Genomic DNA, 16,213 nt, shown 5'->3' on the forward strand with positions numbered 1-16,213 from the left:
TCTAACCAATCCTTAGCACTCCAAGCTGAAGCTTCAGGGAGGAGGCGGGACTCCGAGGCCCCGTGCGCCGCGTGGCGACCTGGGATTTGGAGTTTATCAAGGCGTTTACCTGATGGACTACATCTGACTATTCGAAGAGACAAGAACTACCATTCCCAAGAGCCCTTTCGTTCACCTTGCTGGAGGGTATTTAAACGTTTACTGCGGCGATATTTTCCACTCCAAGCTTGCAATTCTAATGGTTTTGCTCATCAGTTCGGGCCACTGGAGTGGGAGCTACGCGCTCTTTGTTGGCTGCTTGTCCTATTCTAGGACGGGTTGTTGCTTCCATCTGTTTTAAGAAAAAGATTTTAGTGAAAGAAAGGACGCCTATTCGCTCACAGGAGCTCTTAAGTGAAATCGACAAACGCGAGGAAAGAGTAAAAGGAATGACAAACTCCATTCTATGTATATTCACTCGGAAAAAAGTTCTGCTGTGTTCAACAGGGATTATTCCTAAGTAGTGTGGACGCTGAATCCTATGGACACCCATCGGACTGACTTCTCTGAGTGAACACGGATAGGATTGCGCTACACAATATTTAGTATCGCACAATGCATTTTCCATAGCCAATGTCTCCGCGAGACTACGAAATCTCGAATGCATCTATTAGTAAAGTTTGTACAGGATGGATATAGGATGCTACATATTCTGCCGGCTGTAAAGAGCGGCTGTGGGTTACAGATTGGAGAAAGGTAAAGTTGGCCAATTGAAGCCCCAGGATATTTAAGGGAGCGCATTAAAAGGAATGATACCGAATTTTCAATGACTAGCCCACTCAGTAACCGCATTTCTTGAAGGGTAATGAACAGTAATTTATGTATTTATTCAGAGCATTATTGGATAGTGTTTGCCCTCAGGCTTACAATCGAAAAAGACACACGACACAAAAGAAAAGGTTTCGGAGGGAGGAAGAAAAGACCATAACGGCGATGCTTGATTCAGTTGTCCACCAATCACACTCAGGCTTCCACCATCTATTGTCCTGCTGGTCTGTTCCTCTTTCTTCTCTTCTGCAGTTTCTCTTCGTTTGAAGAGTTCAAGCTTTATCTATTGGTGATAGAGAGGCCCAATTTCTACAACACCAGATGATGATGATGATGATGATGATGATGAACATGGATTTATTTAGTCCAAGATGTTTAATGTTGGCAGGCAGCAACATTTAGGAGGCAGTTACAGACTAAAAAAACCCACTTTGACTGGAAGCAATAACCACTGAATTCAATGGGTCTTACTTCTGAATAGACATGCATTGGACTGCACTGTTAGCCTGGAATCTTATGCATCTTACTTGACAGGCCCTCCCATTGAACTCAGTGGGGTACTGAGCTGAACTTGCTCCCTTGAGCAGCGCCACTATTGTCACTGGAGCCTGAGAGCCGCAGTGAGCTCGATACAAAAGCACCACGGAATTGGTCTCCCGCCTATTCCATAAATCCAGACCAAATTGGGCTCCGGCCACGCCCTTCAACGCAGTAGCCAATCAGATTCGGCTACTCCCCTAACGCATGTAAATCAGGCAACGGGGTGACGACTTCTTTCGTCGCCTCTTGCTCGGTTCAGGTTTCCTCGCGCGTGGGGCGCCTCCTTTAGCGTTCAAGGTGAGGGGATAATGATAATCCACGTCCGCGCGCTGGAGAGCCTTCAAGCCGGCCTCCCTGATTGGCTGTATTCGAATACGCAGAGTAAACCGGGGTGGGGGGGCTGTCAGTGCAGCCGTTGAGCGTGAGTGGGGGAAGCTGCCTGCGCGTCCTCTGGCCTACGGTGGGGTTGTTAGCCTTTGGGCAGATGCCGCTGGGCTCTTCCTTGTCTTGTGCGGCAGGCGAAGACGGCCACCCCTCTGGGCTGAAAAGGAGGGGCAGTTTAGGCGCGAGCCTCAGGGGTGGGAAAGCCGTGGCCCTTAAGGTGGTCGTTGAAATCGTCTTCCATCACCTCTAGCTAGCTTGGCCAATGGTCAGGAATGATGGGAGTTGCAGCCCAGCTTGGGCCAGCGGGTCTCCGCCCCTGCTGTCGCTGGTTTATAAAGTGGAGCTTCAGGTTCTTATTCTGTTCTACCCAGTCATAGTTATTATTTATTCAAACACGTATCCTGCTTTTCCATTAAAAACAAACAAACCGCGAAGTGGCTAGCCATCAGTTTAAATCCAATACAAGGTGTAAAAAGCTAAAGTACTAAGTTTTGGCAGCAGTCGATAGAAACCAGAACAGCAGCAGTAAATAAGACAAATCCACACTGGAGCTATAATAAATCCCTAAAGTATGTTGAGATAATAAAGCCTTAGCCAGTTCCGGTCTGGTCCCTCAGGATGAAGTCAGATGGGTAAGGGAACTATGCAGAGGGGAGGGTAATGGAACCATGACAAGCAGACCCAACACACGATCAAGGAACCATGGCGTGCCCTGTGATTCCGCTACCCACCATAGTTAGATCACTTATCTCCATGTGGTTTAACTGCACATCCCATTATCCTCTGTGTGCTGAACAGGCGTTGAGCAGCTGCTCTGTTGATGAAAGTGGGGAGCAGGGGGGGAAGGCCTCTGACCATGGACAACGTCTGCAGTGGCACAAGTATTGGCCGAAGTGTTGGTGGTGGTTCTTGCTGGCCGACTATGGCCTCTGCCATTTATTATTTATTTTCCCACCAAAACAAGGCCCGAAACTGGAGTTTCTGCAAGAAAACATAGGAACTTCCATGGTACCCCACTAACCATCTTGCACCAGATGGGTAGCAGGTATGGGTACTCTACCCATGGAGAGGGAATTCTTCCATCACACGACATGCTACCCCACTGTGGATTGCATTTTTGAGCAATCCACTATGGGTTAGCTGTTGTCTGAACGGGCTCCAAGTGTATGTCTTTTGCACCAGGCTCTGGTTGGTAGATCTCAGACCTCTAGTAAAATAAAGTAGTTGCTGCAAGCCTAGTCTGTCCACCCTAAAGGACAAAAAGGAGAAAGCAAGACGCACATTCTTAGGAAGGAAGTTCCAGTGTTGGTACCACAATTGAACAGGCCTTACTGTATGTGGCCGTCCCAGGGGCAGATGGAGCAGAGCTTCTGAGAAAATATTAATATATAGCTAATCCCAAATAGGAGAAAGTGGTCCTTCAAGCAATTGGGATGCAGACATTCCGTAGGTATTGGAAGTTTTGGAACCCTTTTCAGAAGCAGACCCATTTTTATGACTTAAAATGTTCTATCCCACTTATTCATTACCAAAGGCACTGGGGTGTTTGTGTGGTCTGGCACTTTGTTTGTATTCCTTTTTCCATCTGTGAACTATTGGAGAGTATGATATTTATACCGGTCTAATTTTAGGTATGATATAAATCTATTATCTCAAGTTCTAGGAGTGTAGGTTTGCAGAACATAGGAAGCTGCCTTATGCTGGGTCAGAACACTGGCCCATCTAGCCTAGTATTGTCAACACTGACTGCCCTGGGTTTCAGGCTGCATTCTTTCCTAGCCCTACTGTGAAGTAATGAGGATTGAACCTAGGGCCTTCTGCATGCAAAGCAGGTGCACTACCCCTCCTCATGTAGTGTTACATATTACCAAAGCTGGAAAGAAAGATGGCTTTTACCAGCCAAAGAACATTTACTGAGTTGAACAAATTGTACTATTCATATGTAACCTCTGTTAATTTTGTAATTCTTAGTGTTTGTTTTTATGCCTTTTTTCTCACTTTCCTCCTCCTTGTTCTTGTTAGTATCTGCAGATTGTTTTTAAGCTGAATACTCAGAATGTATTTGATATTGCACTAATACCTATATTACTCACTTGGTAAAGTGTCCCTGATAAGTCTGCATCCCAGGCGCAGAAACACACTATTTCAGTTGATTACTGTTGGGATTCCCTGCATTTCAAACTAATATATACATAACTCATTGTTAATACTAAATAAATGATTACCAGAAAAGAACACTTGTGTATTACTGTTTGAAAAGAGATTTTGCAATAAGTTGTGGGTCTCTATAACAGGAAGCAAAGGACAGACGGCAGGATAATCTTCAGCCAAGCTTTCCTGTTGTGTCACATAGGTAATTGGTTGCCAAATGGAAAAAGAGCAGAACCTGCACATTACATCTATTCTCAGTTGCACAGGGTAACCATGTACTTTGAGTTCCCCAAAAATTATGTGTCAAGTTTTTAGTAATTGATGTGAAAATAATTGAATCCATAAAAATAAATCTTAACACCGCAGTCCTATGTGCACTGATTTTGAAATAAACCCAAATTAAGTGGAATTTTTAATGAGTAAACATGTATAGGAGCAGGTAGCATGATTTTTATTTGAAATTTGTGTTTTGAGTATTGTATAAAGCATAGTCATATTTATGTGTACAAGATACAGTGATGAAACCTAATTGGTTTCACTGGCTACACTTCATCTAGGTTGGCTAACCAATCTTGTATGTTTTCCAGGATCAGCCCCACTCCCTTGCAGGGATTCTAAAGTCCTCTATAAAATGCTTGGCAAGCATAAAATAAGGAAACTATTGTACATGGTGCCTGGAAAGCAGCGCTTTGGTGTGTACAGATTTCTCCCTTTCTTCTTCATCCTTGGAGGTGCTATGGAATGGTTTATGATAAACATCCGACTTGGCCAAGAGACTTTTTGTAAGTATTGTCAGAAAGTTTTCAGATGAATTATCTTTCTCTTAGCAGATATTTTTACATGGTCATTGCTAAAAGGCCAGAATTTATTTTTTCTAGCTTGTCTAAGCTATTATAAATTAATAAGCTCATAAATTATAGTTTCAGGGCAGTGCCCAACTTGTAATGTAGATCTTAGAAGTTTCTGACATGCAAGTAGTAAAAATTTCTGGGCACTGATGAAATCAGTGATTATCCCCAGCTATTTGGAACATTACAAATGAGGAATTTTTTGAGCAGGCATGAACCATCAAAGTTTTAAGGCTGTGTGGCATCCTGTTCACTGGTATACAAATTATCAACTCCAGCCAGCTTTTCTCATCTAGGTTTCATCAGTGTTGATAAGTGTTGGTGCAACTCTCAGGTGGTTGTCCTCATGAAGCCAAACATATCCTTTGTATCAGCAGGTGAGAGAAACTGAAACTAGTCCAAATGGTCTAAAACACAAGTGGTAGGCCTCAGATTAAGGAGACTCTAATCAATCTGTGAAATGGATGGCAAACTTCAGAATTGACAGGGCTCTCGCAACTTCTTTAGAGAGAACCTGGTTTCTACAGATCATTTACCTACTGCTACATTACATTCTGTTAAATATGATCCGTGGTACAGTTTATCTGCTGTTGCATGAATCAGACCATTTAGTTGATCCTTAAACTTTAACCATTTATAGGTGGAAGGCTGTCTCTTCCCTAGAGAGCTCTTCAATATAATATCCTCAGAAATAATCACAAATGTTTTCCAGATGATGTTTACCGTAGAAAGCGGTCTGAGAGGCAGCATGAGCAGAACTTGGAAAGAAGATGAATTTCACCCTGAATAGTTTGTATGAAATGAATTCTGAACATCTAAAACCTTTGAGCACTGTGTCTAGTCCCATGGAATGTATATTTTTGCTACCCAGTTTAGGGGCAGAAAATGCTATTGCTGTATCTTGGTGTACCAGAGCTACCCAGGAAGAGGAAAGTCAGCTGTTTATACCATATTCCAAAAGCAGTAATTCATGATTGACCCATTTCTTCATTTTTTAAAATTCATCATTGTTATACTGCTTCTATTATTAATTTAAGGGAATACCTTTGCTATAACATTGGGCTGGTTTCAATGTAATGCAAAAGGCAGAGGGGTGGGTAGGTGGGGAGCATTTGACCCTGATACTTGCTACAGCTCATTCTCGTAATGGAAAATCATTGTCTCAAGAAAGATTATAGCTAAACAGAATTTTCACACATATACATAACAATGATCCAGGACAAACATGGGAATACGTTATAGCTTCCTGCTGTGATTGACTGCAGCTCCCCATTGCAGATGGACATGTACAACAAATGCAATTAATTGAAGAATGCTGCTGCAATGTGGATTATTGTTTACAGCGGAAAAAGGATTTCAGATACGAAACAGCAGGACACTGTTTCGAATAGCTTCGACGTCCACTGTGTGCTTTGCACTCCAGAAGAGGAAAATGTACACAGAGATTAGCACTATCCTTTTGTCTGTCAGCAAACTATTTCAAAGGCTTATACTGTTGCATTTTTGCTTTCCACAATACGATAAACATTGTTACTGCCCCAAGTCTTTAACAGCGCCTTCGGTTATGCTTTCATATGTTTCAGAGAGACATTACAAGTGAACTGACTATGTTAAAGGAGCTCAGTGGTAGGGTACATGTTTTGCACACAGAAGGTTCCAGGTTCAGTCCCTACTAGGTTGGAAATCCCAGCGAGCTGCTGCTTGACAGACAATACTGAGCTAGATGGATAAATGACCCAGTATAAAGTAGTTTCCCCCCCTTTCCCTCCTATTATCAGGCAGTTCCTCCCCCCCCCCCATTTCAGCCTCCTTCCAATTGTTCTAAACTGGTGCCATCTCAAGGCAAGCAGAAAGTAGTTAACCTTTTAGTCTTTAAAGGAATGAAATTGTATTGTATTCTTAATTATTTTAGAAATCACTTCACTTTTAATTTTTAGCCAGACCAATATAATGCAGCAGCTACTCATCCCTTAATCCCACCATACATGTCATTCATCCAAAGAAAACTTATCTTGTGCTCACTCAGATTTATAGTCCCTTGTGAACTCTGCATCATCTAATCAGTAAAAAGAATGTTGGGGATGTAGCATGCCCCTTCTTGTATGTTACAATTAGATATCACATAAGGGTGTGTGTGTTTTTTACAAGAAGAGACCAATTAGAATTTGCCATTTCAGCCATGTTGTAAATCTTCCAGTATTGAGCTAAGGCTATTCCAAACGGGTGAGAAAAGTAATAGTTACAGTATAAGAATTTTATTGCTTTATCGTATAAATACTGGGCCAGTCTGGACACCATTGCTTCTTGTGACAAACAAGTGTGTGCAAGCCTCAGAATTCCCTCTCTATTCCAATACAGTTGTGAGTAGATCAGAAGCTTTGGCTCACATTTTTTTATTAACAAGCTTGTTTTGTGTGAACCCACCAAACTCTGGTTAATCCTAACTATGGTTTGTTTGAAACAAGCCACGTTCAAACCATAGGTTAAGAAGCTGATTTGTTTTCCTAAACCATAGTTAATGTTAACCACAGTTTGTCAGGTTTGGACATAATGCTAAACTGTAATTAATAAAAAAACAGAAGCGAAAACATCGGAGATCCTCATGGCCACACCAGAAGAAAGAGGGTGTGGAGAGTGTACAAACCTGAGACTTGCTGTGGCTTGTTCCTGTTATGATAAACCATGCACCACACATGTTCAGGTCACTTGCATTGTGATTTCTTTCCAGAACATGTTGAGGTTTGCAGGGAAGCTACCTGAAACTGAAAATAAGACATCTCAATGGAACAATCAAACCTGGTTAATCCAAATTTCAAACTATTTTTATTCAAATTAAAAAAGCCTCAGAAAAACAAACTGATAGTACATGCACATTGACTAGTTATCACTTTACTCATTGGAGTATACAACCAGAAGTAAAAATGAGGCATGGATTAACCAGGTCCAAAATCATAAATGGTGAAAAGTTATAAACATCAACTTGAATTATTACACACATTTGCTCTTTAAGAAGAAAGTGGGGAAGAAGGAATATGAGATAAACTGCTAATCACTTTCTAACTGGTTTACTGCAACAGTTGTATTCTTCCATTTACTCAAGCCAGCCATTTCCCATACTTTTATTTGAATATCCATTTCCCATGCTTTTATTTGAATATCCAAAGTTCTTTTATTCTAGTACAGTATGTGGCTGTGGAAAACAATGGGTTCAAATGGCCACAAATAAGACATGGTTTGTTCTCCTGTTCAACAATTTAAGAGTTAGAAAACAGTTCAGTCAGCTGGTTGTGCAATACTGGATTGTAGCCATCAAAACTTAAAACCTACATGTTATTGAAATGCCCCCAGTACACAGAGACATGATTTTGGAATAAATTAAATTTAAAATAATTAGGGCCAGCCTAATGATCTAGGAGGAGTGCTCTGCACTGCCATAGAAAAGGCCTCATTTACAGTTCTAATTGTTTACTCCTGGGCTATTGGGAATGGTGAAGCTACCTTCAGCTTAAATGTTTGGAAAAGTCAATGCTGCAGGTTATTCAACACTGATCCTTCTGAATTAAACAGCATCCAAAGTGTGTCTCATCCTGTTCTTGAAATATTTTTTTTAAAAAAATAAATAAAAATAAATAAATTCCAGGTTCTTTGGTGTAGTTTTTGCAATACCTAAAAAAAGTGATTGTATTAGTAAAAGTCTATGGTGGTTCTAAGTACTAAAGAACTAGCTGCCTGCTTCTTTTGACTTTGTTGTTGTAAACTGCAATATCTGAGGTAATTTCAAACACACTGGCCACGATCCAGAAGAGCACCCATGCACTCAGCTCAGCACCTCCCAGCACTAAGCTGGTTTGGTACTGGGACTTGCAGCCAAGTCAATTAAAAAAAAATCCACAACCCTGGGTGCGTGCACAGACCTCGGGGGGTAGCAGCACTTCTCATCACATTTTTAAATATTGCAAAGGGCCATAAACTAAGGATGTGTATACCACAGTTTATAGAATGTTAAGGATACAAAACATTTCCCCTTTGTAATGTTAATCAAGTTGTATTTTACATTACTACCTCATTTGAACAGCTGAATCTTTAAATGTTTGGCATATATGTTTCATAAGCTACTTGTTGCCATAATTTTACATTTTATCACTGAAACAGATCCAGAATCATCAAGTATATTACTTTTTCTAGATTTGTTTTAAAATAGACAATGGAATTAAACTTTGACCAGATAAACTAAACTTTTGAATACTAGTAGTTGTTTCCTGGTAAACTGCTTATTCTCTGAAGCCAACATGGCAACAATTCATTAAATTATTTTGTAATCAAGCAAGGCTTCTAAAAACAATGCTTCCTCACTATACAAGTTTTACCTGTTAGTTGGTGCAAAAATTTCAAAATTGTTTCTTTGAATCTGCATTGTATTTATAAGCCTTTCCAACGTTTATCCCAGTTCAAACTTGTTTTACTAAAATTTTATTAAACATTTTACATAGAGTTGTATCCAATGCTTGTCCTACTCAGAATGGAACCACTGAAATGAATGGGATTTAAGTTAGTCATGACTAATTTAAGTCCCATTCATTTCAATGGGTCTACTCTAAGTAGGACAACCATTAGATTCAATTCATACTTTTCATTTGTTATCATCAGACATCTCCTGAAAAGAGGAAGGCTATGACACTATGAAACCCGAGAACTAGCCACTTAACTTCAGGGGGTGGGGAGGTGGAGACTGTTCAAAATACGAGAACAAAGATTCCAACTGGCCTCGTTTAGGGCTTTTTACATGCCTGAAGGAGCTAACTGCTGTAATTTGCTGGGGATCACATAAACTTGTGATCCCCAGCAAATTATTTAGAAGTTAATATTAAAATTTAGGTTATTTACTTTTTAAATAAATATATACAGGATCAGGGCTCAAGTTCCCTTCTTCCAATAAACCTTATTTGCTGTGTTGAGATTGTAAGCATTGTCATACAGGTTATGCATGTTAAAATTCTCAACAGCTGGATTACAATGCTTTAATCAGTGTAATATTTTTTTTAAAAAAATAAAGCATACACATGTCAATGCCAATTAATTAAGCACTTTAAGATGCTAAATACAGAAGTAACCCTTCTGCATGTCCTGTTACTTACCTTCCAATATCACAGTTAAGATCTACAGTAAATTTGCAGTAGCAACTTAAAAATATTCAGAGAATAAAATGTCCACTTTTTGTTCAGTTTATCGTTACAACAAAGAATCCTAAATATAGGCCTTGGCACATTTAAAAACCCCGTTTTAAAAAATAAAATAAAAATAAATGCTCTGTTACTAATTTGAGAATTCAAAGGCATTATGTATCCCGACAAAAACTGAATCATGATAGATATCAAAGTAGAAAGGAATATTTGCATCCTTTCATATTTATACTTCCTCTAGAATCTCCCTAAGACAAACTGCTGTGGTGATAAGCACAAGTCTCATTTTAGAGAACCAAATTACATAATGCACTCTCTCATTAGGCCAATGTCTACTGGCAGTACACACAAGCTTTCATGGTTTTAGAGCTCTTCACATAGGGCAAACTCTTCAACACAAACCACAGTTGGAACTTGTATGTGCCAACAGAAGTTGGACTAACTGAACTTCCTTGCTCATTTTTTTCTTTTATGTCAAGTTCTGCGACCCTCTTAATGATCAAACGTTTATGGTCTTAGATTTAGCAGGTTGATTCCATCCACTCCCTATCCCTGTAGCCTCAGAGCCAACTTTTCCAAATCTGGTTCCCTCCAGATGTTTTGAACTACAATTCCCAGCATACTTGACCATTGGCCATGCTGGCTGGGGTTGATGGAAGATGATGTCTAAAACACCTGGAGGGCCCCAGGTTGGGGAGGACTGCTTTAAGCTCACATGAGGTATCTGCCAGAAGTCACTACCACACAAGCACATGGATGCTAATGCTGCTAAGATGTAAACTATGAGTAATTTCACATTTCTCTTAGCTAAACTGTAAACACACTTGCTGCTTTAAAAATGATGGCATCAGAAACTCTGTGTGAAGAAAAAGGATGTAACCTTGTTTTTCATTTATAACCAAGTATGAGATCATCTTCCAAGTCAAAAGAACTATATGCACAAGTCTGTATATTTAAGAAAAGTCAACTTAATATAACAAAAAGTGAAATATGCTTATTAAAAGTGTCCTTATATATATAAAAAAACAATCTTGCAATGTACAGTAAGATGCAATAAAAACAGTTTGCCCCCCTCACCAATAACTAAAACAGCTATTGTTCCACAAAAATTTTATATGTTGGTATCAAAAGAAGATTAAACATTTTCTATGTTGTATGCTTGACGAATATTAAGAGTATCTCTCAGCATCAAGTCTCGAAGGCGCCACAAAGCATCTGCCATTGTGGTATGGGCCCCTTTGCTTTTCAACCAGTGTGTAGGAAGACGGCTCTCTTGTTCTTTTGAAAGATGGACATCACGCCTTCGTGCTGAAATAGTAGAAAGATATGCAGTTACATTGTACCTTGTTAAAATAAATTCATTAATTTCTGTACAACTTGCCAATATGACTGAAATAAAGTTTTACTTCACAAATAAAATCCACATTCCACGGATGCCAATCAGTGTATACAGTGCAGGCCACATCCTCCACACTACATGAACAATGAACATTTTCTTACCAGGAATTTCTGTTCTCTGAGCATCAGATCCTCAAAAAGAATGGGGATACGAGCTCTATTCAGGCAGGAGCTGGACTGGTAGATGCTGACCAGTAGACTGCCCAAAGGGGTCAAGAGGAGCCCAACTGGACCATAATTACAACCAATACCAGTCTGTTTGAATGGAGGGCTCATCTGGATGGGAAGATGACCCAAGGGACTTGATTGGTCTTTTATACACCTTTCCACCTCTACTCCTGTTGCAACAGGTGTTACAGAAGATAAGGAAGGAAACGCTAGAGATAATTATCATAGCTCTGTTTTGGCCCAGGTGTCCAAAGTTTGTGGATCTCATGGAAGTAACAGATTGGGAATGTTGGCAGCTTCCACTCCAGAGGGATCTACTGTCTCAGCCTGGTTCTGCATCTGCGGCTGTAACTCTTCCATCTGTCTGGAAACTGAATGGCTCTGGCTGTAACAGCTGGAGTTCTCAGATTATATATTGAGAACACTTCTCTCACCCTGGAAAGAGTCCACTAATAGAGTTTACGCTAACATTTGGGAAATCTTCCTGTCTTGGTGCAAGGACAAGAAGAGGGAGCCACACCCTGGCAGAGTGAAAATTATTCTTGAATTCTTGCAAGAAGGTCTGGACAAGGGCCTCATTACCAATACCATCAAATCTCAGGCTGCAGTACTAAACAGTGTTTGGAATTACAAGGGGGAGGGGGGGTCCTTGTCTGCTCAACCACTTTTAAATAAGTTCCTTGGAGGGGTAGCTTTGTTGATGTTTTCCCCCATTCCCAGGTACATAGATTTCCCACCTGAAATTTTAATTAGATGTTAACGGTCCTCATAATGGCTCCATTTGAACTGATGGACACTTGTGCATCACGACTGCTGACTTGCAGTCATATTGGTAGCTATCACTTTCACTAGACAGGTTTTGGAGTTGGTGACTCTGCAGTTACGTATTTTTCACTGAATGGGTGGTGTTAGGGCTATACCCTTCTTTTGCTGCAAAAGGAAATTCTTTATTCCTTCGGTCCTAGGAATTGGCTTTTTCTTCCTTTTGTCCTAACCCCTCCCATCCCCAGGAGTGGAGCTGGCACAAGTGAGATGTCTGGAGGGCTGCACAGTTTTATTTGGACAGGATCTCAAAGATGCAGAAGAGCAAGGCTCTATGGCTTTTCAGGGAAAATCTTTGAGATGTAAAGTTTTTCTTCCACCATAACCAGGTGTTTGAGGAAATGAATCGTTCAGGCTTACCAGGTGTTGAATAAAAGGCCATTTGATAGGATTATAGCACACTCACTCTGGGAAGCTTTTATTTTAAAAGCTTGAAACCCGAAAATGCTACACAGAGAGTCAGGAGATCATTCTGAACGGGGTGAGCTGAAGTGTGTGTGGGGTGGGGTGGGGTGGGGGAGAGGGAGGAGTACCTAAAAATCAGATGGAATGAACTTCTGTGAGTGAGTGGAGCCCTTCCTCTTGAGGAAGGCAGATCCTCAACCCAACCCAACCCATAATCTTTAAAAATCTTTGTGCAATGGGTTATAAAGAGAATATATTTAACAGTAAACATTTCTAGTGTCTTCGATGAACTGTTAACAGATATTGAGAATAGCTTATCTGTATTTACATTTGTGACTTCTTTACCAATGAGTGGGGAGAGAGCAGCACTCATTCCTTGTGCCTTCAGTAAAGAAGGATGAGGTTTAAAACTTTTTACCCATGTTCTCCTCCTAGTGTGTCTTTATTATTGGGTATGATGTCGCAACTCACCAGTTGTTCCTCACTTCTCAGTTTTGGTTCTTGTTCCTCAAGGTTATTGAGCAGCCCTAACATGGTCCAGTCCACACCTTTTAAAACAGCCACTGGTTCTGCAAACCTGAAGTCTTGTAATCCCCATTAATGCTCATCAATCCTGTCTTGAAGTTAGTCTTGGCCAGAACTACTGTGGTTATTCCAGTATCCACTGTGGTGAGGCTAATGGCAATCGCCTTCTTTCCTGCCCAGTACCCATGGTTTCCCCTGCAATCACACCAGTTGGATAAACTTCCATGTAATTCTCAAATGATGTAATGTGGCAACCTCAAGATCTTCCCATGGTGGGACACAAACACTGACCTCATGTGTCCATTGCTGTGCTCCTTCTTAGCTCAAATGTGATAATATAAATGCATTACTTTGCAAAATACTTTTGAACTAGTAGAGGGATCCCACTGGGAGAGGCAGGGGGGGTGGGATGTTTGCCAATTCTCTCTTTCCCCTGAATTCCCAGCACATCTCTCACTGTTTGAGGGAGTCATGAGTGTGGGGTGGGTCACAGATTGTGCACCTCTGCTCTATGGGGAGGGAGTTCTTGTGGAGCAGCCACAGAAAACCTCATTCTGCATATTCCATTGTACAGACATAGTCTGGGTTTGGATAACACACTGCAGCTCATTGTTATTTAACTCATAACAAGCTGCAGTGCCCACAGGCACCAGGCTGCATATGAAACCCCCCACTCAGGAGTTGTCAAGTCTTGCGAACCTGGTGATCATGGGTTAGATGAGAGTTGTTTAACCCTCACATAACCCATGATTGCCAGGTTCATCTAATTACACCAAGTGGGGTTGCATATTCAAAATGGCAGCTGCACAAGCCACAAGCCTCAGAGTGGGTTAAATAACCCATGGTGGGCTGCCATGTCATGCAAACAGCCTCATACTGAAAGGTCTGAAAAACGTCTTTCTAGATTTTTTCCCTGCTTAATGCAAGTAGTCTTACCTGAAAGGGTATGGTCCCACTTGCTAATACTATTTGAATCAGCACTAAGACCCTCAATGTATTTCAGATAAGCCTCTGAGTGTAGAAGCCTCTGTGTCTTTGGTGGAGGGGAGACAAACATAGGAGTTGTCGGCTGCTGCATGACCTGCTGAGCTGCTGGATTTTGCCCAGGATAGGGTGGGGGTGCTTGTTGGCCTGGTGGACCAAGGATGCCCATCTAGAATAGTAGAAGATAATACCAAGAAAGCATTTTAAAAGTTAGGTTAAACACACACACACACACATGCCCTGAAGATGTTAATATCACAATTAAGAAAGGATTGCTGAAATGAGCTAGTGGATATTCAGTTTCTACATATGGTTCATTGGAATATGCTGAACAACAAAAAAGGGTATAATAGCATCAATGTATGAAAGGTCCTTAAGGGAATGGTAGCTACTCTCTGGTGTCATGTGAAATATGACCCACGAGAGACAACTGGATGATGCTTAATGCCAAAACAAAACCATTTCAAATCCTATCCCACAATAGTCCTAAGTTTGTACTACAGAAATCAACAGATTTATACACAGGAAACTATATCTGTATATATCATACATTTTAATGGTTTTTCTATCTAGATATCCAGATTTTTAAATAAACTGGCACAAATTACAAGGAATGGTATGGTGATTGGGAGGCAGGGACAAGAGCCAGAAATCTATAGTTAGGAAGAAACTAACTATAGACTCAGAGTGTTGCTCTTCTGCCCCTCTTTCTCCCTCAGCAACACTTGCCCTGCCTATCTCTTCTGATAATTCAATTGACAGTGCCTGCCAAAGAACAGCTTTGGATACAACTTATATATATTCTAACTCCTACATCATTAAATCTCAGGTTAGATAAGAGGTGATACTGGGGTGATGTCAGCAAATTAGAAATACAATACACTCATTAGGACATTGGAGGACAGCTTTTTCAAGATCTTCCAATATAATTCGAGTTTTCCTATTTTTCTCCAAACCACTTACCTGCTGCCCGAATGGACTTCCTGGTGCTGGTGCTCCTACCATGGAGGAAACATTTTGACCCATAACACCTGTATTTCAAAATGCAAACAAAATTAGAGACTTATTTCAGGCCATTGACAAAAAGGCTATTTTGCTTGTAATGGAAGTCTAGCATCAAATCAATATATTCCTGTGCAATCTGAAACTACTGTTGTTTGTTTAAATGATGTATGATTATGTACATTCCCAAGTAGCATTATTTAAGGTAATAAAGATGCTACATATTGCCTGGGTGTCAGGTTTGTTGACTTTTTGGGTTTCATCATAATAATCAACATCTGTTCTACAGGCTGTGAAAATAATTTGCAAATGCCCCAATTACAATGGAAATTGTGCAAGTGCCTTTTCTTTTGAAATCAATGGAAATTGTGCAATAGCCTTTCTTCCTGGGCCTGACGGTGTCCATTTCTTCACTTTTACCACATTTTATTTAGCACAATGCAGTTGCTTTCATGAGGATCCTATTTTAAGGCCTTCCTTTTAATACCAAGCATACAAACAATAATTCTATTCAATAAAGCTTCTCTATCTGAGAAGTCAAATAAGGATTTTTTTAAAAAATAGATAAGCCAGGCAGAGATAGTGAACACCTAAGAACACTTTATGGTTGTTCAAATTCAGCAGCACAATCTGGTATAAGGACACTATGATTCTAACTGTGCTACAAAGCTCGTATCCTGCTGTAAATACTCAATCAAATCTTTGATTCTTGTTTAGAAGTTGGGATGTAGCCATATACCTTAACAGGCTTTTTATAAAGTGATTTTGCATACAATTATTCATGTTTAGTTGGAATTTAGGGAAACCCTGACGTTAAATGTATACTTTGAAATAAAGCAGGCAAATTATATTTATTTCTGCCCACAGCTGAATTTATCCAACGCATGCAGAAAAGGAGTAGTTTATGTGAAAAGTGAAAGATTTAACAGCAGCAAAAAAGATTAAAAAGAGGAAATTGAAGTTTTTACAACAGCCTATGCATCCCCATTAAAAAAAAAA

General features: G+C 40.3%; 2 protein-coding genes across 3 annotated transcripts in view; one reads left to right on the forward strand and one right to left on the reverse strand.

The window, feature by feature from the left end:
* The first annotated feature begins 1,580 nt into the window (after positions 1-1,580).
* On the forward strand, positions 1,581-8,325 carry LOC134395131 (ubiquinol-cytochrome c reductase complex assembly factor 5). The gene is made up of 3 exons (XM_063121152.1): positions 1,581-1,644; positions 4,470-4,664; positions 5,443-8,325. Exons 2-3 carry the CDS (start codon positions 4,514-4,516, stop codon positions 5,502-5,504), a joined length of 213 nt encoding a protein of 70 aa, XP_062977222.1. The 5' UTR covers positions 1,581-1,644; positions 4,470-4,513; the 3' UTR covers positions 5,505-8,325.
* The window catches only part of PBRM1 (polybromo 1), a 61,196-nt gene continuing 52,519 nt past the window's right edge, over positions 7,537-16,213 (reverse strand). For both annotated transcript variants that reach the window (XM_063121149.1, XM_063121150.1), the window contains 3 exons: positions 15,176-15,243; positions 14,165-14,381; positions 7,537-11,218 (listed from right to left, as the gene is read on the reverse strand). In XM_063121149.1, coding sequence (XP_062977219.1) covers positions 11,046-11,218; positions 14,165-14,381; positions 15,176-15,243 — 458 coding nt within the window. In that variant the 3' untranslated portion in view covers positions 7,537-11,045. The remainder of the gene's footprint in view (positions 11,219-14,164; positions 14,382-15,175; positions 15,244-16,213) is intronic.

Source organism: Elgaria multicarinata, chromosome 3 (genome assembly GCF_023053635.1).
Source record: "Elgaria multicarinata webbii isolate HBS135686 ecotype San Diego chromosome 3, rElgMul1.1.pri, whole genome shotgun sequence".
Classification (NCBI taxonomy): Eukaryota; Metazoa; Chordata; class Lepidosauria; order Squamata; family Anguidae; genus Elgaria; species Elgaria multicarinata.

Bases quoted from the DNA above. Each gene is read 5' to 3' on its own strand.
- LOC134395131 (XM_063121152.1), top strand. From the start codon at position 4,514: ATGCTTGGCAAGCATAAAATAAGGAAACTATTGTACATGGTGCCTGGA. The intron at 4,665-5,442 runs GTAAGTATTGTC...AATGTTTTCCAG, and splicing joins ACTTGGCCAAGAGACTTTTT to ATGATGTTTACCGTAGAAAG.